Source organism: Dreissena polymorpha, chromosome 10 (genome assembly GCF_020536995.1).
Source record: "Dreissena polymorpha isolate Duluth1 chromosome 10, UMN_Dpol_1.0, whole genome shotgun sequence".
NCBI classification, from domain to species: Eukaryota; Metazoa; Mollusca; class Bivalvia; order Myida; family Dreissenidae; genus Dreissena; species Dreissena polymorpha.
In genome coordinates this window covers 79,617,984-79,641,277 of record NC_068364.1, presented here as the reverse complement: position 1 = coordinate 79,641,277, position 23,294 = coordinate 79,617,984, and the positions used below count along the sequence as shown (strand labels likewise).

The 23,294-nt window shown below is 34.7% G+C and overlaps 1 protein-coding gene across 3 annotated transcripts in view; it reads right to left on the bottom strand.

The window, feature by feature from the left end:
* Positions 1-19,521, bottom strand: part of LOC127848238 (uncharacterized) — an 83,864-nt gene extending 64,343 nt beyond the window's left edge. Inside the window, exons 1-5 of one of the 3 annotated variants that reach the window (XM_052380576.1) lie at positions 19,361-19,520; positions 17,486-17,526; positions 16,624-16,778; positions 14,428-14,595; positions 13,643-13,737 (exon numbers count right to left, since the gene is read on the bottom strand). In XM_052380576.1, coding sequence (XP_052236536.1) covers positions 13,679-13,737; positions 14,428-14,595; positions 16,624-16,778; positions 17,486-17,526 — 423 coding nt within the window. In that variant the 5' untranslated portion in view covers positions 19,361-19,520 and the 3' untranslated portion in view covers positions 13,643-13,678. Of the gene's footprint in view, positions 1-13,586; positions 13,738-14,427; positions 14,596-16,623; positions 16,779-17,485; positions 17,527-19,360 lie in introns of those variants that run through there. The other 2 variants (XM_052380575.1, XM_052380577.1) reach the window with 2 other exon arrangements.
* Positions 19,522-23,294: the final 3,773 nt, after the last annotated feature.

Genomic DNA, 23,294 nt, shown 5'->3' with positions numbered 1-23,294 from the left:
TTTTTAGACAAAAAATATAAATACGTATATTTGTGTTGGTGATAATTTACACAGTGCTTGGCCTTAAAATATCTAAAAGACAGCTATATCAGAATACAATGTGGATAAGGACTTGAAATGTGAATATGATTTTTCTGACAGTCATAAAAGATAATTGATTATTTGAAACGAATATAATAATGAATTGTTTCACTTATAACTGGAAGGATCTTACACTATTTAATTAACCCAAACACTTTTGCAATTTTCTGATGTTTATAAGTACGTTTCGTTGTTTCGTTTTTCAACTTCTAAAGTATTTTTGTCAATTTAGGAGCAATGTAATACTCATACCAGCAAACAAAGTACATTTTATGAAATTGAGTATAAAAAAACTCCGCAAGTATTTTTAGTTCGTGCTATCTTTTAAGACCAAGAAAATAAAGTACCGCAAAGTGGAACTGATCTTAAACCGTAATCACATACAACAATGTTAATAGATTCTGTGCTGGCCCATGTGATTGCTACGCATTACACACATATGTACCAGTCAAATACAAAAGCAGCATTTAGGCACATACCTCAATGTACTCAATTCCGATCCCCTCATCCTTTTGAGCCCACGCCCCTTTTTATCGCCATAGTTCGGATATACATTAGCTGCTCCAATCATCTCACTGGCGGGCCATCTTATATTACAAATAACAAATAGGATTCGTAGCAATCCACTGGTCTAAAGGCATTTCAAGCTGACAATCTTATTATAAAAACAAATATTATCATACGCTTAATTTTTGCCAAATACATTCTAAGCTGACACGGTTACTATGGAAAAAACTAATGTGGTGAATTGCCATTCGCTGGTCCAAAGATAAAACAAGCCGACGTTCCTATATTGAAAACAACATTGTGGTAAATATAAAGGACAATTAATATGTACGATACGTTTGCAGTTTGCTGGTCATTAAACATAACAACAATAAACGAAGTAAAATTCAGCTTCAAAACCAGGTTAAAAATAATAGAAACTGGTCCTTTGTTCATGTCACTGACCAATTAACAAACGGTTTACCACAGCACAATATACACACAAACCGATCTCTAAATAATGAAAGTTGCAATTATTACACATCCAATTCCAATTTATTTAAATTTAAATTGTCCTCAGACCATATTTAACTCGATAATTACAGTTATATGTCAGAATTCGCTGTTTCTAAGGCATAACGTGCAGCCCGTCTACATCAAAAGCATTATTTATGAAACGTCGCTCTCTGCTGGTCCTTTCAAAAATAAAACTGGATATTTTGACAACGAAAATAACAACCACGATCGTCAAAACAGATATGTCAAGTTACGAACTAGCCGACCGGCTTTGTACTGAAAACGACACTATCGATGCTTTAAATGTCAAAAAGCCAAAGAAACAAACACGTCCTAAATGTAAATCGAATAAAATCATGACAGCACAAAACAAGAACGTTCATCAACAGGTATGCAAAGCAAATCCTTTAAACGCATTATAATATTACATGCATAAAAACATTACGACACGTTTTTTAACGTCGATGTTTAATGTCGTTTTAACATCGTCTATTAGAATATCTCCAAAACATCGCAAAATTAATAATGTAAATAACTAGTTTTGGTACGTCAAAGTTCTTTGGTGATAAGACATCATAAGTGGCTAATAAAGATAACAACTACACATACATGACGAGTAATCGAACTAGATATATGCAATAATAATGATATACTTACCCTGATTCTTTCGTGTATTGAGTGGAAAAACTTACAATCGAAGAAAACCCACTGATCAATATCAGGTGCTTCGACGTAATCTGTAACACCGACACATAAATATACTAGAAAACATCCCCGATGTATAATGGAGGAAGGATGGCAAATAGTGTAAATACAAACATCAAATTGTGAGTGAAGACCTAAATACGAACAGTATTTCGGGTGAAAGATAACAACTTGAAAAAACTATTCAGATGACAAATTTCTCGCCTAATTGACGTTTTACCACATACATAAGTACGCATGTTATATTGATAAACTATATCCGCACATCGGTTTTACGGACATTTGTTGCTTGGCTTTTTTAGTGGTTACTACGTTTTTTTACATCCCAAACATTGTTTTACAAGCAATTTTGACACGCTGCACCTTTGTTTGTACGTTTTTTTAGATACTGGACAGCCCGCAAATTTTATTTCAAATAATGATACATGATTAGAAATAGCGAGAATGTGTGCCCGTTGTTGTGAATGAATACCCTCGGTGCCTTGTGAACGTTTGCAGAATGTTTTTAACGAGGTTATTCGAGTTGTAAATAGGTGCTTACATATTTCCATTTAGTTTCATCAGAGTCAAATAAGTAGTTATATTGATATATGCGTACTATAGCTAATAAGTAAATGTTAATTAATTAAATGATGTGCAAAATGCATGCACTAGAGTAGCTAAAGAAACTTGAGCGTACAGTTTATATGGTATTGTCGCGCCACTCAAAATCATAAAAGCGACATTTAAAGTTATGGTAGCCAGAACTAGCACATGAGAAGGTGTCTTTTAGGCTTGGACTTTTTTTTATCAGATTTTTACGAGGACATTGGCATTTTAATTTGCCAGACATGATGCATTTGTTTTCCATTATTTATACAAAATGCAGTTTTCTTACGTAGGCTCTGTATGAAATTTTATCATGAAAAACATGTTTTTTGTGTACGTTTAAATTATTTATTTTTAACGGCAATGGGTGTGCGGAAATCAAGGGATCACTCCTCCACATCGCACGGAAACTCCACGAAAGCAATTTAATGCATGCATATTCTAACACTTAAAACATTTAAACAACACAATTCTTTGTAGTATAGTATAAAAATGAGCCGTGCTCTGTGAAAAGGGGGTTTAATGCATGTGAATAAAGTTTCGTCCAAGATTAGCCTGTGAAGTCCAGGGACGACACTTTCCGCCTTTACTATGTTTTTGCTAAGAAGAGAATTTAAACGAAAAATATCATAAAAGCGGAAAGTGTCGTCCCTGATGATTCTGTGCGGATTGCACAGGCTAATCTGGGACGACACTTTACTTACATGCATTAAACCCTTGTTTCACAGCGCGAGGTTCAAATATTTGTTAAGGAATACCATTAAATATCATTAGTTCTTAAAGCACTTTCCAAATAACTCGAAATAGGTAACGTCTTGATCTTTTCTATTACGGAAATTATTGAAATAAAAAAAAATGCAATTCGCTGCTTTTAGAGATGTCATAGTTTTTATTTTACAATTATAGATAAACATTACTTTTATCAACCAACATTTACTAAGATTAAGACATGAACGAAGATTTTAAAGAGCTTCACATAAAGCAAACGTTCTGTTTTAAACTTATTGACACGTAAACATTCCCTCTAAATCTGTGAAAAAGTTTACTATCGTTTTGACATTATACAATTGGCAGATATGTTTATCATATTTTAAATAGGAAAGAGTTGTTACGGACGAATCTATAAAGGTTCCATACTAAAATCACTGTAAATTAGTATTTTTAGTAATGCGTTTATACGTTTGATAAGAAAATACGTTGTGATACCTTCTTAACAATAAAACGAAACAAATATTACACAATTCATGCTGATGTTTAGTTCTGTGTGTGTATAAAAATAACCCGTAAACGTTTTCATAAAGTCGAGATTATGTGCAAGATGTAACGTCTTATTGCTTTTATTATAGATAGAAAAAAGTTTGGATGGAAATTATATACTTAAAAAAACGCTTTGAAACGTGATTTTAAGAATACACCTTTTTTATCTAATGTATTGCATAGTTAATATAATAAATGAGTCTAGCAATCTCTCATATACACCAAACATTGATTCATTCAATTAAGTCGTTGTTGATTTAAAGGGGCCTTTTCACGTTTTCGTAAATTGACAAAATTGGAAAAAGTTGTTGCAGATTCGCAAATTTTCGTTTTAGTTATGATATTTGTGAGGAAAAAGTAGTACTGATCATTTACCATGCTCTAATATAGCCATTATATGCATATTTCGAAGATTTTTAAACCTGAATATTATAAAGTGCTGCAACGCGAAACGACTGAATAATTTGGCGAGTTCTGTTGTTGTCGCTATATTTTGTGAAGCTACGAAGATTGCATATATAAAGTATAAAATGCGTCTATCAACATACTTGGCAGAATTGTCGAGCGGTCTAATTGGTAGGGTTTTTACTCCAAAAGTCCAGGCGTCAGTGATTCGAGCTCTGCATACGGTTACTTTTTTTCTTTAAAAAACATTTTATTCTTGATTTTTTCCTGTAGATCCAATGTTTACATTTATTAATATAAAGCATTACATGATAAACTTCAAAAACATGCCAAAATCTGTGAAAAAGCCTCTTTAATGTATATATTACTTTGTCAAGAACCTATTTCATTTGCAGTATTACGTAAAAATCTTTGGCCCCAGTTATATAAATATTACCTATGTTCAACGCCTTTTGGTATGATGGTAATTATACCTTGTGTTTGATTAACGGTATCACGGTTGCAAGCTTGCAAGCTCTTCAAACACATGCGCCTAATGTTCACTTGATAAAACTCGGCGTTTGTATATGTAATTCTTTTAATAACAACGGAAGCACCATTAAGTGATTGATTTTTTTGACTGGTATCTGGATAGTAATTAATTTCTAAACCATTGACATAACAATTACAATCTAAATTACGGACGCAAATATTTCGAGAAATGAATCGGTTTTTAAAAGAAAAAAAAACAGATTTATTTTGATTGTCAGGTTTTGTTAATCAATTACTTTTCTATTATCACTAATCAAGTTGTTCATATTGTTTTCATATATAATTATATGTCAGAAGGCTACACGACGGCTTCGACGGGTTTCGATCATTTTGAATCCATTAATCTCTCGATCTAATTACAGACCTTTTGCCATCATACACGGACTTGCTTTCACTGCCTCACATATATAGAAAATGAAGAACATGTGTTTATGCACTGCAACTTGTACGACATAATTCGCCAAGATATGTTTGTTAACGTTATGAATATTGAACCAGATTTCTTATCGTTCGATTCTTCAGAACAATGTTTTCAGTAAATGTCCATTGAGTCATTAACCGGGTATGGCATTGTCGTTCCGATGCTTGGTATCAAACCATTCGGGCTACGCCCTCGTGGTTTAATTCCTACGCATCGGAACTCCACATCGTTGGTTATTACCGCAAAAGCCAACGGTTACCCGTCGATTAATTCTTAAATATCAAATAACAGATTATGTTGAATACACAATTCAGCATTAAGAGTTCACAAACATGGGAACACTACAGTATTATACTTACCTAGTCTATTTAATATTTTCACTCGATTTATCACGTAGAGGTCTCCCAAATCGACCTCCCAAGATGCGTCTTCAGACACGGTCCTTGTGCAACCAGTGTCCGCATAAGAAGATGCCTGGAAATTAGACCCATCCACGGCCAATGATGCATCGCCTCCGATATGCGTGTCGGTTTGGGTGGCCGCCTTATTCAATGCAACATTGGTAAAGGCTGAAACAAAAAGGAAACATTTTGCAAAACGACGACATGAATATACGTAGTGTATGGAAACAAAGATAACTAAACAGTAAATATACATAGATCGCGCTGACATTCTGATTGTAAAAGGCTGGCTGTCTTAGGATTTGAAGTCAGTCGAGTGTATGTATTATGCAACCACGAGCAACTAGTTTCTTTGGAATAATTGACCATCGCAATCCTTTCTCGACAAGTACTTACTGGTCAAGAACATGTATTTACATGTATTGACACGAACGGTTAATATAGAATGTAGTGAGTATTTTCTATATTTGTTCATCGCATAATGTACAATCGCAAACCATATAATGCAAAAAATTAAAATCATACTGACAATTGACTCTGTATTTTAAATGTAATGATGTATCCGTGTTCATAAACTCGCGTTTATCCAAATAACATAAATCAAATACAACAATGCTTATTACAAGGATTAAAAGTTGTTTTGAGTATGATTCGATGTATGTTTCATAATAATAGCTGTATGTATTACGAGTTACCTGCATTTAACGAATAAAGCCACGATAATGTCATTATGAGAATAACAACAGTTCTGTCCATAGTGGCGAGTCTGTAACGTGATGCGCCCTCTGTTATAAAATACACCATTTAGTTTGTTATGTAGTAACTAAAGTTTAAAAGCCTGATTAAAAAAATGTTCTTCTACGTTAACATCAACACAACACTATAAATCATTAAAGTCTTAGTAAAATAATAATAATTATTATAATAATAATAATAATCATAACTAATATAATGATAATGTTAATAATAATAATAATAATAATAATAATAATAATAATTAATATTATTATTATTATTATTTAAAAATAATATCATAATTATTAATGACTATTATTAGAAATAAAAACAATACACACAATCAATAATTATTATTATCGTAAATCGCATTATTAAATTTTACTGTACATTATAAGTTCAACCTTCCAGAGCAGTCTCCTGAAAAATGACGCTGCTCGCCGAATGATACTCTCTGCTCGTTCCGTATGTTAAAACAAAAAGAGCAAACACCACCAAGGACACACGACGATGAACGTTCAATAGTCCAAGGATAAACAAAATAGAGTTAATATTAAATAAAGATGGTGCTTTAAGTAAATATTGATCTAAATCATTTACTAAATAACGATTGCTACGGTCTATTTGTACTACTTCTGATACGAAGAACAATGCTGCTATCGATGGCAGCGTTCTTACAAAGAAAATCCGTAGTTATTGTCAATATAATAACAGTGGAACAGTGGAATATTATATGTCGATTGACACTTGGGAGAATAAGCCAATTATTTCGTCTCATCCCATATTTACATGTTATAGATTCCTTTATAATCCTTTATTAAGTGAAGTAGTGATTACTAATAATCAATTTCAGCTTTTGATCTAGACGTAGGAAACACAATCTAGTCAATATACTGAAGTAATATATATTGGGGCACCATAAAATTTCCCTTGTTATAATTTATCACGGCTATTGATTGTATTATTCAAATATTAATATCATGTAAGGATATCTTTTCTTAAACATTGCGAAAATGAATGAAATTGGTTGTAGAAGATAATATTTATATTTTTTCCGAACGATCAAGAACTAAGTTAAAGCTGTAGTGCATATTTGGGCTTTGGGAGATGAAACTGTCGGTATGCCTCTTTCTTTTTTATCACGGAACGTGAGGATAATTAATTATGTGCTATGTTAGTGTTTTATATGTGATAAATTATTTTTACATACTAAGCTCTACAGTTTTATATTGAAAATGTTATTTAAAAGGTCTGTTGCCTTTTCACAATAGGCATACCGACGCGGTCTTTCATGTACAAGCAAGATCAGACAAAAACCAATCTTATAAAAACATCATAACTCATTATGATATGTTTAGGAACGGCAAAACTTCATAGCAAACTAAAACAATAAATATCCGAGTAAAAATGCCATTTGTAAACACATTGTACAATAAACGATGCCTTTATATCATTCATCTTTATGGTTGTTGACTTTTAAAACGGTCTTCTTTTATATATCTGGTCCACATTGTTCTTTGAATACGGCTATGGATGTAAGAAGTTGAATGAACTATAAACGGAGTTCAATAGTTCAACTGACGGCGTTCATCAGCGAAGGCGAGGGTATATCGCATGACGTTTCTCATACCGGCGGACAAGAGGACAGAAATTTTTAATGAATTGCTACTTACGTCCCTAATTTCAACACTAAACTTAACCATAAATTAGTCATATAAGAGCATGCTAGCAATCAAAGCATACTAATTTAAGTTGGCAACCAACAGCCATGTATACAATAACATTACTTACAGTTGTAAGGCATAATTTTGTGTTTTGATGGAGATTATTAATTTGTCTACTAATAATTTTAAAGCCTATCCCCTGATCGATGTAATCGAATGCCATTTCGTACGATACGTTGGCACTTAATTTTGTAATATTAGATTTGTACTACAAGTTTATGGCATTGATGTTTTTCATTTATTGTCAGCATATGCGCATTTCGTCTGTGTTTAATTCTGGGTCAAAGGTGAGGCTCGGCTAGCCCTCAAACCAGTTCAAACCCACAACGCAATGCATTGACAGATGCTGTGATCCCAGTTTTTAGTCATTGTATGTTTTATTTGTGTTTTTGTGATTACAACATTGGATAAAAACACTTTTATCTCCTTATATATTTTCTGATGTTTTTTTTTTGCAATATGAAGCTTGTTTAAACGTTGATACGTTTAGTATTGGCCACCAAATGCTATTGCAACTGTTCACACAAAACACTTGTCCTTACCTGTATTATAATGTAAAATATGAACAATATCGAATGTATATGCAAAAATAGGGTAATTGTTTTATATATCATAACGCAGTTTACTATTTCAACTGTAAGGAATATAGTTTTTAATTAAGTATCCAAAACGTCTCTTTGAATTAACAGTTACGACGATCGTCAAGTACATCATTTGGTACAAAAAAGAAAGTCAAATAAAGTACAATAACTGTCGGTTCATCATATATGTGTGGCAAACACGTGAAAAAGGATACTTCGACTACTACTACTACTGTACTACTACGGCTACTACTACTACGACTACTACTACTACTACTACTACTACTACTAGACGACGACTACTACGACGACTACGACGACGACTACGACGACGACAACAACAACAACAACTACACTACTACTACTACTACTACGACTACGACGACTACTACTACGACTACTACGACTACTACTACGACGACTACGACTACTACTACTACTACGACTACTACTACGACTACTAACTACTACGACTACTACTACTACGGCTACAACTACGACTACGCGACGACTACAACAACGACTACGACGACTACTACTACTGACGACTACTACGACGACGACGACGACGACGACGACGACGACGGCGACGACGACGACTAGCACGACGACGACTACGACGACTACGACGACGACGACGACGACGACGACGAGACGACGACGACGACGACGACGACGACGACGACTACTACGACGACTAGACGACGACGACTACGACGACGACGACGACGACGACGACGACGACGACGACTACGACGACGACGACGACGACGACTACGACGACGACGACGGCTACGACTTCGAGGACGACGACTACGACTACTACTACTACTACTACGACGACGACTACTACGACGACGACGACTACGACGACTACGACGACTACGACGACTAGACGGCTACTACGGCTAGTACTACGACTACGAGCACGACGACTACGACGACGACTACGACTACGACGACGACTACTACGACGACTACTACTACTACGACGACGACTACTACTACTAGAGACTACGGCTACTACTTCTAGGACTACTACTACTAGACTACTACTACGACTACTACTACTACTACTACTACTACTACTACTACTACTACTACTACTACTACTACTACTACTACCACTACTACTACTACTACTACTACTACTACTACTACTACTACTACTACTACTACTACTACTACTACTACTACTACTACTACTACTACTACTACTACTACTACTACTACTACTACTACTACTACTACTACTAAATACTACTACTATTACTACTACCACTACTACTAGATATATACAATTACGGACTTGATTTTCAACGTTTACTTAGATGGTCAACAAAAAGATGTATGAATTTTGTCCTCTATATTCCTCTAATCATATAATCGGAAATCAATTTCGTTTTGTTAAATTGATGGAGACGGAATCGGGTCACAATCAACAGTAAATATCGGAAATACTAAGTCATTTATTTAGACCGTTTTGATTTTGTATTATTTTTATTCGTTTTACGTTTATGTTTATTGACTTGTTATCTCTTTTAAAAGAAGGCCATGTCCATTGAAATCAATGGGGATCTATTTTTAATACGGGCCAACAGGATATAGGTTAGAATGGCGATTAAACTTATGAATGTTTATATTGACCACGATGAGCTGTAAAAATGCTTAAGTAATACACGATTTGTTCTGTTATGTTCTGACTTATTGAGACATTCTTGAACAGCAATTGGCGTTTTATCAATGAATACATAGCAATTTTCCACATCCCATAGCCCCACTTCATTTTAGTTCTGCGGTGTATAGCGATATGACGTTACTGCGTTCTTCTGATCTTTGATCCAGCATTGAATTGAACACGCTATAGTTTGCTAAATGTGCATACACTAAAAACATAGTTTTCACAGAAGAATACAATAATTTCCAAATGATTATTATATTCATTTACTATTTTATAAGGTATTTTATCAATCTCATCCAAAAAATAAACGCGTAACTAAACATATTTGTTTGAATCGTTTGTCCATACATGCATATATATTATGCCTACACGTAAACATCGAGGCCTAAAGGCACGTTTACAAATATGCATGTACTACAATAAGAGACTGTCGGAATATATGCATACTTCTTTATTTACTATAATATATAAAATAGCAGATCGTTATTTATGAAGTTGAATTTTTGTCTTTTGGCTTTAGCAAATCTTAAAGACGTCTCGTCGATTGCGTGTAAACATGCTTTAAAATGCCCGGATGAAGTAGGATGTTGGCAGACGAATTAGATAAAATGATTAACATTGAATTTTCTAATTCTTACAATATTTTTTACACAGAAACTTTTTTCCAAAGATTTTCTTCTGAGAATTTTTCTTACATCATTTTTAGTAAATATTTTAGATCAATTTTAGTGAAAAAACGTTTTTAGAAAATAAAACAAATTTCGTTCGTAAAATAATTCTGTTATTGGCAAACGCTAGATAACGATTACTATACAGGTTACACATGCCCAATTAATTTCCTTCTTTGTTATATATAGAATTCGCAATCTTTGATCTCAAATTTCACCATGACCGAGCGATAAGCCAATATATAACTATACATGACTGGAAAGGTGGTTGCATAAGCTTACAAAAAAACTGCATTGGAAAAAATTCTATACGGTGTAACTCAAAATAATTACCTTTGAACATATGAACCGGTTTTGACAGCTACCGGCACTGCCATTTGAAGGCAAAAACCATGCCCTACTATTGAGGCTGGCAACCACTAACATACAAAGAAATGCACAAATCAGGCCTTTTGCCCTGTGACTTACACATGTACCTTTAAACTGACACCTAAACTCTTCATTTCAGATACATTTTAAAAATTTTATGCACCAGGACCTGCATCATATGTACTAAGTAGCAAACCGACTGCATGTAACCCCCCAAATTCCACTTCCGTTTAGGATAATGTAACCTACAGAGCGGGTAATCACGTGATAGTCAAGATAGCGACTTCCATGCAGGGGCATGCATTTATCGCCGTGTTATACCCTATTAAGCTTGTATTTATTTTTTAATGCCGCTCATTTTCCAGCCATATTATCAAGAAAGTTACTAGCGTGTATTTCGTATTAATAATCGCTCTGCATCTCGACTTTATTCGCTGCGAATAACATTCCTAGCGGGATGGCCTAATTACAGCTTCACTAAGTAAATTTTCGGGGAGTAAAGTCGAGATATAAAGCGTATTTTGATTCGAAATAAATGCAAAACAAATGTTTACTAATATGGTTGTAAAATGAGCGTCATTTAAATATTTAAAAAAAGTAATCACAGATAAAGACGACACGCATTTTTCGTTACTTTTTTCATACTCAGTTATGTGTTTTTTAACAAAGTGAATCTGATCGTATTTGAGTTTCAGATAACAAACTGTTTCAATGTATTTATTAATGGCGTACGTTACTTTAATAGATTTTACGGATACATAATGTTTTTGTTTCTTTAAGAAGACTGTCGAGTTTTTAGGGCTGTAATATCGTTAAACTCTGTGACGGCAAACATTTACCTTGCGATTTTGAGCGGGAAGAGAGGGGATTAAACAACAGTATTTTGATCCGCATACTATTTGGCATATTATTTAAAATTATGTGAAAACTTTGAATAAGGATTGAAAATATCAGAACGTGTGCTTCAAAATACGGCGTGCATGTAATATATTGCGTATGTAACGAAGTCGGTAAAGACAACAACAACAATAACAATAACAACAAAACAAAAACAACTAATTGTTCCCTTCTGCTTACATGAAAATAAAGTTATCGTAAACTGCATAATGAGAAGTATCAAACAAAACAATAACAACAAATATATAACTTTCACCTTAGCTTCCGAATGAAAAAGTCGTTCAGTCTCGTTAATATAATGATGTACTGATAACGTTAATTACCACCTAGTGCGAATATTTCAGAGGGGCCTGTAATAGTTATGAAAAATATTGACTTCATCTTTTCAATAAACAAGCAACGGACAGATCTGTAGGGAACTATTTTTCTCCAAATTAAAAAATAAGAGCATAAACATCCGGGCACTTTCTTGCTCGCAAAATACCAAACACTCTTGATACGTGTTTCTAATTTTCCGATTGATTTAGTTTTATTGTTTAAATATTTCATTACTTCTTGTTCCATTAATTTGTACTTATTCTTTAAAAATACTTTTTAGATTGCCTTTAAATTTTCATTTAGTCAATTGTCCCTTTAACATTTACTTTAGTAGAATCTTCGCTGTATCTTGTAAATAGACTTTTAACGCCGATGGCGCTTTGATTATTAGTTATTAGTGCGGTCTTTTGACAGCGAATGTGTCAGTGAGCATTCGCTGGCATATATTGCATTAGTACAAACAGAAATTTGCCGATGATTAGGCATACCACGGACTACAATAGCTGGGATTATTAATAGATTTTGCGCACGAAATAGTGTTGAAAACTTACCGAGAAAAGGAGCCCCGGCAAAAATAAATGAACGTGAAAGTCGGGCATTTTTACGGATCGTTAAACAAAACAGGAAAATAACTTTATCGGACATAACTGGAGTTTTCAATCAAAATAGGAACGCTACAGTTCAAAACAGAATATTCATTCTATGATCTGGCCTGCCCAAAGTCCGGACCTAAATATAATAGAGAACGTATGGCATAGGCTTAAAAGACAACTAAAAATCAATCTGATATCGTAGACACACAAAATAAGCTTGAGCCTTGAGGCAGCCATTCGAGACATCTGAATAAACATTCCCGTTGAATATATCAGAACTTTGTTTTCGAGCTTACCAAGGAAAATACAGAGTGTATTAAAATCGAAAGGCTATATTACCAAATATTAACGTAAATGGTTGGTCACTTGGTGTTTAATATGTTTAAAACGCTTTGTTTTATGAAGCACATTTATTGTTCACGTCAGCCATTTAGTTTTTCGACGTTCACTTGTGGCACATCGGTGTAGTTCTTATTCGTATAAGTACACTTGCAAAGCAGAGAAGTGTGTTTGTTTCATCCAGCATGAAATTCAACGGTTTGGCATATACGAGATGATCTTGGTACAAACCAAGAACATGAGTACATGTAGCATGCTGTCATGTAATGTAAAATGTTTCTTAACTAGTATAAAGTAGATTCATTTATTGTTTCGCCTGACGAAACGTTACAACGTTATGGAACAGAAGCGATCAAGCCATTGAACAAGGATAAAATCAATGTTATGTTGATATTTTCACCCACTGGACCACAAATTCTCCTTCTGTTACCTTCCAGTCAGCTGAAAAATAAGTATGTACTCATTATTTTGTGCAAGCATAACATGGTGAACAATTATAAGTAAATTCACGCCGTTTACATTTCAAAACTATATTTTAATTGACGCATCACATGCACTTCACGTTGGACGAAGTGTTTCTCTAGATTCCAAAATGGAGGTATTAATATTGATACGTTCCTTATGCATGAATTTATAACAACCGTCAATACACCAATACATAATACGGAAGTTTCTTATATTCGGGGAGAAAATGCTTCCATTTCAAACACATTTTACGACCAAGTTCAAGGTTTTTGTTTGGTTTGTTTTTGGTTGTTTATGTGTGTGCGTTCATGTGTGTGTGTGTGTGTGTGAATATGTTCTTATCACAACTATGTAAAGATCTGAAAATATCAATTACATAATAATGTACATTCTATATTATTACAACCCGTATGCATTTTAATCAAGATATAAAAATATCAATAACTTAATAATTTACATTCTATATTAACACAACTCGTTTTTTTTTATAAACATGTTCTAAACACAACTCTGTTATGACATAATAGTAAGTTACAATGTATAACTATGTATTTTTTGACGGATGCCCTTTGTTTCCAAAATAAAATTAAATTGACCTGACTCGTTTAGAATCATGTGACTTTTCCTTCTAACTCAATGCGTCAAAAACATATACAATTCCCTTACAGTTAAAGTCAAACCAGTGGTAAATGTGCGGAATTTCTGCTGTGATCTCCAGAATAAAGTCCTTGTCGACGTCAAGGATCATGAACACGTGCAGGCCTTGTGTCACCGTGCCGTTCATCTCATCTTGCCAATGCTCCAGGAACTCTGCGCTGGTCACAAGACCGTCAGCTAGTGATATGCGACAAATGTACAAGCATTACACCAGCAATATAACACCAGCATATTCTGATGCCCATCAGAAGGTCGGTTGATGTTGAGATTGAGCTGTTAAATGGACCTTTTTTCACAGATTTTGGCATGTATTTAATTTTGTCAATAAATGCTTTATATTTATAAATGTAAACATAAAATCTAAAAACTCCCGTAAAAAAACAAGAATAAAAATTAAAGGCAGAAGAAGTAAGTAACTCTCAACTGAATTCGAACCACTAACCTCTGGAGTAAAAGTCTATCGGTTAGACCACTCGACCATCTGTGCTCATACAATGAGTTTTTTTTTTTATATAAGCAGTCCTCGTTGTATCACAAAATATAACGACAACAACAGAAGTCTCTAAATTATTCAATCGTTTCGCGTTGCAACGTTTAACAATTTTCAGATTTTTAAATCGTCAAAAGATGCATATAATGGATATTTTAGAGCATGGTAAATGTTCAGTTTTACTGTTTCCTCACAAAAATCATAATTACAACGAAAATTTGTGAATACGATTTGTTTTTAGTTTTGTCAATTTACCAAAGCGTGAAAAGCCCCTTTTAAAAATCTCGTCCAGTGCTCTGGGAAATATGAGGTGGTCACTGGGTCATCTACAGTTGATAAGTTAACTTGGTATTATGTCAACACAAGTAATTTATCAGCTGCAACATACATTGGCAGCGAACTGCCTATAATTAGCGAAATCAACATGGATCTTCGCAATAAACCTAATTATTATACCTAATTTGTTCAGTGTATTTTGAAGCATTGAAAGTAAAAGAAACGGGACATGTCTCGATTAAGAGTTATGCTGCTCGTATTTGGGGCCTTATTTAAGCATGAAGCCCAATAATTTAACTTGATTTGTCAAACAGTAAGTCATTATTATGGCTGAAACCACTCTGCTTTGGTTTTTGTCGATTTTACTTGAATCATAATGAAAGCGAGTATTTCAAATGCATGTTGTATTTTTTTTATTTATACACGTATAAGCGTTCTACGCGAAGTCTGAGCTATTCACACTATCGTCCATTTTGACATACAACGATTTATAAATATTAAAGAAAACGATAAAGCTACAATTTAGCTACGCTCGTAATCAGATAAATATATGCCATGATTTAAAATCATTGCATCAGCGATAAGCTATAACGATTCAGCTACGTTCACCGTTTCGTTACGTACCTATTGCAATGAAGATATGGTCGAACATTTAATAAGCGATAGAGCAAGATCGTCCGCTATTGACATGCGTTGCGAAGATGTAAAAATCTCCAATAAGCCATAAAGCAAAATCGTGCGCTATTGACTTGCATTGCGAAGATGTAAAAACACTTTATAAGTGTTTGAGCAAGAACGCTTCAGCTATGTTCTAAGTGGTCACAATACAGTCCGCCATGCAATTTGAAGATTACTATAAAACAAACATTGAACAAAAGATTAAACTACAGCGATTCAGCTATGGTGCCAGTTGTCTTTAAACAACGCATGTCAACAGACCGCTCGTTATTTGACAGGGAAGTGGTTCGAATATAATCAATGAAAATATAAAGTTGCCAAATATGAATAATATTCATATCATAGCACAAGGGGTTTTGCATGTAGTTTGCGCTTATCACAATACATTCCGCTCTTAACATATGAAGATATACACTTATTAAATCAGCGATTTAAATTAAACAATTCAGAAATTTTGCCAGTCGACACAGGACGGTCCGCTATTGAATATTTCATTTATTTTATGTTTTTCAATATACAAACATGTTGCGCATCGGGATTAATAACTTGCGATAATATATAACATTATGTTTATAATTAGTTATATCAAACAAATAGTCAAGGCATGTGGAAAATATTATATAAATTTCGGAATAGCTAACAAATACTTACGTTAGTAATGGTATGTTGGTGTAATTGTAATGGTAATCGCGGAAAATTTAGCGCAAACAACGATAAAATGAACATGCAAATGACGGTTCATACTTAACAATAGCACTAACTGTTGTTGTCATAGGAACGGAACACGTTCTGGAACTCCCCGTACGTAAGGTACTCGTTCTGGTCTCTGTCTGCCTTCCAAAACATCGCCCGAGCCTGGGGGCTGTCATCAAACACATGACCGCTTCCAGAGGAACGCTGGTTCAAGGTGCAGGCGCTGGTAGCAATCACAGAAATACGTGTATTGAAGAAACTAATGCACACCTTCCACCAAAATACGTGGCCACCAATCACTCCTGCATTGTTTTAATCAAAAGAGCTAGTGGTTACCGTTGCAGACTCTGTAAGACAGTGATAAGTAACTAGCCAGTTAACAAGTCCGTTTATTATTATTATTATTTAATTGACCTTTCCGGTGGAACATTGGCGCGTTGGCAGTGTCGTGCTATAATTTCAAAATAAGTTTGTGCCAGTAAACATGGGTTATAAAAGGTGGCATATGCAGGAATGGCTTATTTAATTGTATAATTACTTATGCTGAAGATTTGTAATTGAAAAACAGTATACAATGAAGGAAATTTCTACAGTAGGTCGAGATACCTATACCACATATTTTTATTCACGCATGGGCCAAAAATATTGTGCATGGTTTTTATACAAAAATAATTGTCATGTGAAAATAACATGATTTGAACAACATGTATATAACAAAATATATACAATATCTAATTCGTATAATATGTTGCCATGAATGTTGGAAAGATTTGTTCTGTGAAATGTTTCTTGTGTGTTCCACTTTACTTGGTAAGTACATATGTTTACGCAAGGTAACCACGTTCCTTTTCAGTCAAGTCATATTCGTGGCACTTTTGTTTTAGGCAGAATGGAGGAGTGACAACTTTTTAGGTTTTTGAATCAACTTACCAACACACGAACCCAGCAATCATAACAGTTACCAGTATCATCTGCAAAAAGAGAATGGGCGCATGTGTAAAACACAATAATAATACACGTAGACGTAAGCAGATAATGCAAGGATTCCGTATTCAAACACCAATACCAATAACCTTTTACAGATAATGGAATTATGGGAAAACAAACAATACCATTAAACACAGATTTTAATTAATTTTTAAATATGACAAGCTATATCTATCAAATGGATATTCGGCGTATATCCTGACTTTGAAATTGAGGTAGAAAATAGGCGTTTATATTACATAAAAACAAATGTTTAAGTATTGTTTTGTTCTTGTTCACTTAATAATCTTGTAAACACCACATGAAATGTCTGTAATGAAGTGCACGTATATTATACTACATAAGAGTAGATACAAATTATACTACGTGAGATCACATAATATATGTCCTCACATGTTTTTATGAACTATTTTCTTCGTCATCGAAATATATGGTACGTTGATATCTAATTAAGACGCAGTTGTCTTTCCACACATTCAAATAACGCTGTCACATCCCCATCATGCGAAAATTGGTCTTATGGCATATGCACTTGCACAGTCTGATCAGGGGCTACGCTTTCCGCTATATAAGTACGCAAGGTCCCGCGGTATCTCAAGAGAAGCTAATTCAGTATGCACTTTCACAAGACTGCGCGGATGCCTAGGCTGGGCTGGAGCTACGCTGGTAGTATATTGCATAAGACCCATTTTAGCAAGACGCGGGTCTTTAAAAAACATCTTGTGTCTTGTAAAGGGAACATCAAACCACGATACTTTGCGATAGAAAATTTAAGTGTCAATGAGTTATTAATAGCAAACTGGCAAATGTCGGCAAACTATGTTGGATTGCTTACGACACACATAAGTGGCTTTATAATTAAGAGATATCCTTTTTATCATGGACTCTATATTATTTCGGTAGTTTTGCCTCAAAATACAAGACAAATTGATTTAACTTTTAGATTTCATTAATGTCTTTCCTTAAAATTCGTGTTGTTTAATATATTGCAATACTGTGTTATCAACATAAGGCGACCATAGTACATTGATTTCTTTTCCGTCTTCCCATGACGATTTACTGACCTAGCCTTGACCCTGCAAATCTTTAGGATGATATTTAATGGTAATCCGTAATTGAAACGGGCAAAAAATGTGTTACCGCATCTCCATACACTGAACAGTGTTACATCATATAATTGAAAGACGAGGTGATGTTGCCAATGTTCTGGGTGATAATGCTCAATACAGCCAATGCAAAAAATGAAGTTTATACATTCGAATCTGCTGGCGTTATGTAAAAAGGTCATTTAAGGTGAAAAGCTGGGTTAAACAGCTACGCCGAATAAGACCTTAATAAAGCATGGAAAGCATATGTGAAACACTCCGAAGAGCCTTTATCAGAATATTTAAACATGTGTAAAACAGCAAATAAAAAAGCATTAATAAGACAGTGGTGGGATAAGTAAAAACCAATTATACAGCTTTGCTTAGACAATGGTATCATATAAGATATTACTTATTAAATATAAGCTATATCAGCCAGTTGAAAAGTGAATAAAACACAATAAAAAAACGTAACCAGAGAGTTTAAACATATGAAAATCAGACTTACAATAAAGTATTCTTATGTCACATTGCTAATTAACTCTTTGATGACCGTACATGGACAAAGGAATTCAATCAGTCGTATTCAAAACATCATTAAACCTTAATTTAACATTGGAAACGTGTCATACAATTACAATTAATTATAATCAGTAAAATATACATACATAATTAACTATTATTTAATATAAGTCTTCCGGAAACATACGTAAATATAAGATTGTGTAAATACCTTAGATTTTGTGATTTATGTGTGAAGTACTTTTAAAAACACTTCTGTCATGCACTTAGTGTTGATAACGAAACAATTGGAAGGCAAGTCCGTAAATAGTGTTTAAGAAACGAACTAGTTAAGAACGCTTTGCCAGCTCAGAATTACAGATAAGACAGCGTCATGTTCATACACTGTACTTATCTTCGAGTCCTTAAGTTCATTTCTTTAAGTTTACTATTTAACCACGGTTTAATGGTTGATATGTGCAATAGAAATAGAATCTATTTTACAAGTTGCTTTCCTGTGTGTGTTTGTCAAAACTAACATTTTGTTTTATAACAAACGTACATGCTCAATATAAAACAGTTCAATATATAGTGCTAACTCATTTTAAGTTATTCGCTTGCGAACAACTAAGTTTTATACCACGCGTTTGAGGCCAGTTTTTTTTTTAACTAGGATTAACCTGATAACTGCCGCATCTGCCCAATCCGCGCCGAGAAAGAGTTGTATAATTGATGCCAGAGCTTCGCGTTCTTCAACTATATGCATTCACAAATGGAAACATTCTGTGAATATCATGTTAAATGGAATATTTTTTGAACGGAGCGTATATAGACAGGAATTAATAAACAATGTTAGAAATATACATGTCGCGGAAGAGAATATTTCTGAATGATTAAAATAGTCCTCTATCTGCTGCGTCTTAATCGCGTGGTAGTTTTGTTCAGCACAGGTCATTCATAATCAGAGGCTATAAATAGATGCGGGAACAAAAACTACTGCAGATCAAGATGTATAGTGTTATATCGAGAGTCAAATATATTATTACGCGTCTGTTCCGTAACCTCTGTTATAGTGATTGCTACTACAGCTGGGTTAAATTTGATATGTCTGGGATACGTTCTTTTGTACTCAACATGTAGCGGCGATATCTCATGTATTCTCAATTGACATGACGCCTGGACGATGATCACTTAATCACGTGGCTTAGCGGTCAGCAAACCTAGACAAGCTAACACCAAAATGGCTTCTTTCCCTATAGATTGCATATAGATTAACGCAATATTCCGGATGATTTTTATGGACTTTTCCACACCATATAACACTTGTAAAAGAGGTTTGTGTCATTTTGTTATTCTGCAAATGCAAAAAATATTAGTTTATAGAGAACATCAGCAATTTATAACGGGTTTTTCGGAACATTAATCGCGCTCTCAAACGCTTGCGCGCCTACCAAAATCGAACCTGTTACTACGTGTAATGGTGGTATTAGCAATAAATTAACACTACACTGGTAGACCCATGTTATTTACGAAAATATTAATGAAACATTTTCCCCCCGTGTATTTAACAAGAAATAGCGCTTTATAACTGGGTTTTCGGTGAAGTTTTACGCGCTTTCTGACGCCGAGTGGGTACCTAAATCCCACATGTTTTTACGTATAAGAGTGATATTAATAATTTTAAACATTGCTTATTGGACATTTATCAATCACTATAATTGAAAGTGCAAAACAACACAATCAGTATGGTCATTGTCTGATATAAATTAGCGTTGCATGAAGGGGAATTCGGTCAGGCTACTTAATAAAGCTACCAGTATCAGACGCTCGCGCATGTACCGACTTCCCCCAAGTTACCACATTTATTGGTTATATCAGTAAAAATAACTCGTATAAAATGACATTTATCGATACGTTTTATTAAAATAGTAACATAAAATGGTTTTCACTTGTTTCTGATACACTAAAAAACTCGATTTATAACGGGGATTTCGTTAAGTTACGCAAAGTGGGTATCAATGTTCTCTATTATTTTACATGCACACGTGATTTAATTCATACTTAATAATGCTTAGTTATTGCTTATATGACATTTCCAGTTTTTGAAATCAATTAATGTTCTATAAGGGGGATCTCTGTAATTCTACGCATTTAAGCTTCCACTCGCACTTGTCAAGACCGCATATCCGCGTTGGAAATGGTATACACTTAATTCATCTAACTTATCTTTCTAGATACCGAATGTCAGAGTTACATAAACCCTGTTAACACCGTTTTTGCCATATTTCATTTCCGTTTTTTTTTCAAACACAATAAACGAAACTCGTTGAAAAAAAGGGAACTAGGCATTCGATCTCCAAGTGTGGACTAAAAGCCTTTATTGATGACACCACATGCCTGCACATGTGTAGATACCGTTATTAAGATAAGATATCACGTGTCACCTATTAACACGTATAATGGCAATAAAGTGCATTACTATCAGAGTGATAAAACAAAGCATGAATTAGGCTTCATGCTGGGTTTTATTTCTCTTGAAGTCATGCATATACACCTTGCTTCTATTAATCCCCTTGTAACTGATAAAACTATTAAAAAATCATGAACTATTATGTGATGATCAAGTCGATACCATAAACCATTTAAATCTGCTTGTTTATTCGATAATTAGATATTGTAATTGTCTTTGACAGTGTTGACGTTCAGTTGTTCGTAGGTACGACCGCATGCCTTCATCCATCTTTTACACTTCTCAAGATCTCTTTTCGGCTTTGGAAACGATATAAATTCATTGCCACCAACTAATCGTTCAGGATATCGATTGTCCAAGTAACATAATCCCCATTGACACAGTTTAACCATTTTTAATCTACGTTTTTTTAAAGAGGAAAACAAAAGAAACTCGTTGAAATAAAAGTTAACCTAGACATAGCTTGTTTAGGAAAACGGCGGACAGTTCATTGCTAACTCGCGCGCCCGCTATATCGATCGCTGATTGGTAGATCAATTCTTCGATAAGGATTTGATTGACAGGCGGCGTCATGTCAATTGCTTGGGTGATAACAACGCAAAAGTATAAGGTAAAGTACGGAATCCGGATAGTGCCATTTATAAGCTCGCACTTCTTTCATCAAGGGCGACACTACACACACGAAGCGACAGTGGACAGGCGATATTATTACAGCGATATTTGAACAGTACGCCGCGACTGTCGACTAAAATATCGAGTATCGCTTCGTGTGTCTAGTGTCGCGGTCTGAAATTAGACCTCGATACACGAGATTCGGATAATATGGGCGATATTTGAAAAACAAAATATCAATGGTCGCCGCGACGGTCGCGCAAATTATCGTGTATAGCTTCTTGTGTCTAGTGTCGCCCTTTGAAGGCGACACTAGACACATGAAGCGATACTTGATATTTTTCTTGACAGTCGCGGCGACGCACGATATCGTTCTTGACAGTCGCGGCGACGCACGATAGTTTTCTTGACAGTCGCGACGACGCACGATATATTTAACACGATATATCGCCTTTTGGGCTACCCACACAAGGGCGATATATCGTGTTAAATATATCGTGCGTCGCCGCGACTGTCAAGAAAACTATCGTGCGTCGCCGCGACTGTCAAGAAAAAAATCAAGTATCGCTTCTTGTGTCTAGTGTCGCCCTTGATGAAAGAAGTGCGAGATTATAGATGGCACTATCCGGATTCCGTAGTAAAGCTTGTTTAAGTTCACAGTTTTCAATTTATAAAGCGTTGAACATGTGTTGCGAAAATGCTGACTTCGACATAAATTTCGAAATTTACGTTTCTAACTCATTAAATTGAAAACAAAAGTTAAACTTGTGTGTGTGAGTGTGAGTGTGTGTGTGTGTGTGTGTGTGTGTGTGTGTGTGTGTGTGTGTGTGTGTGTGTGTGTGTGTGTGTGTGTGTGTGTGTGTGTGTGTGTGTGTGTGTGTGTGTGTGTGTGTGTGTGTGTGTGTGTGTGTGTGTGTGTGTGTGTGTGTGTGTGTGTGTGTGTGTGTGTGTGTGTGTGTGTGTTGATTCTCATGTTTGTCGCATATTCACCACATGAATTGTTAGTAATTGTAGTCAAACCACACATACGTGTTAGTAGATACACATTATACTGGGGGAGTTCACATCATATGTGTCCTCACAT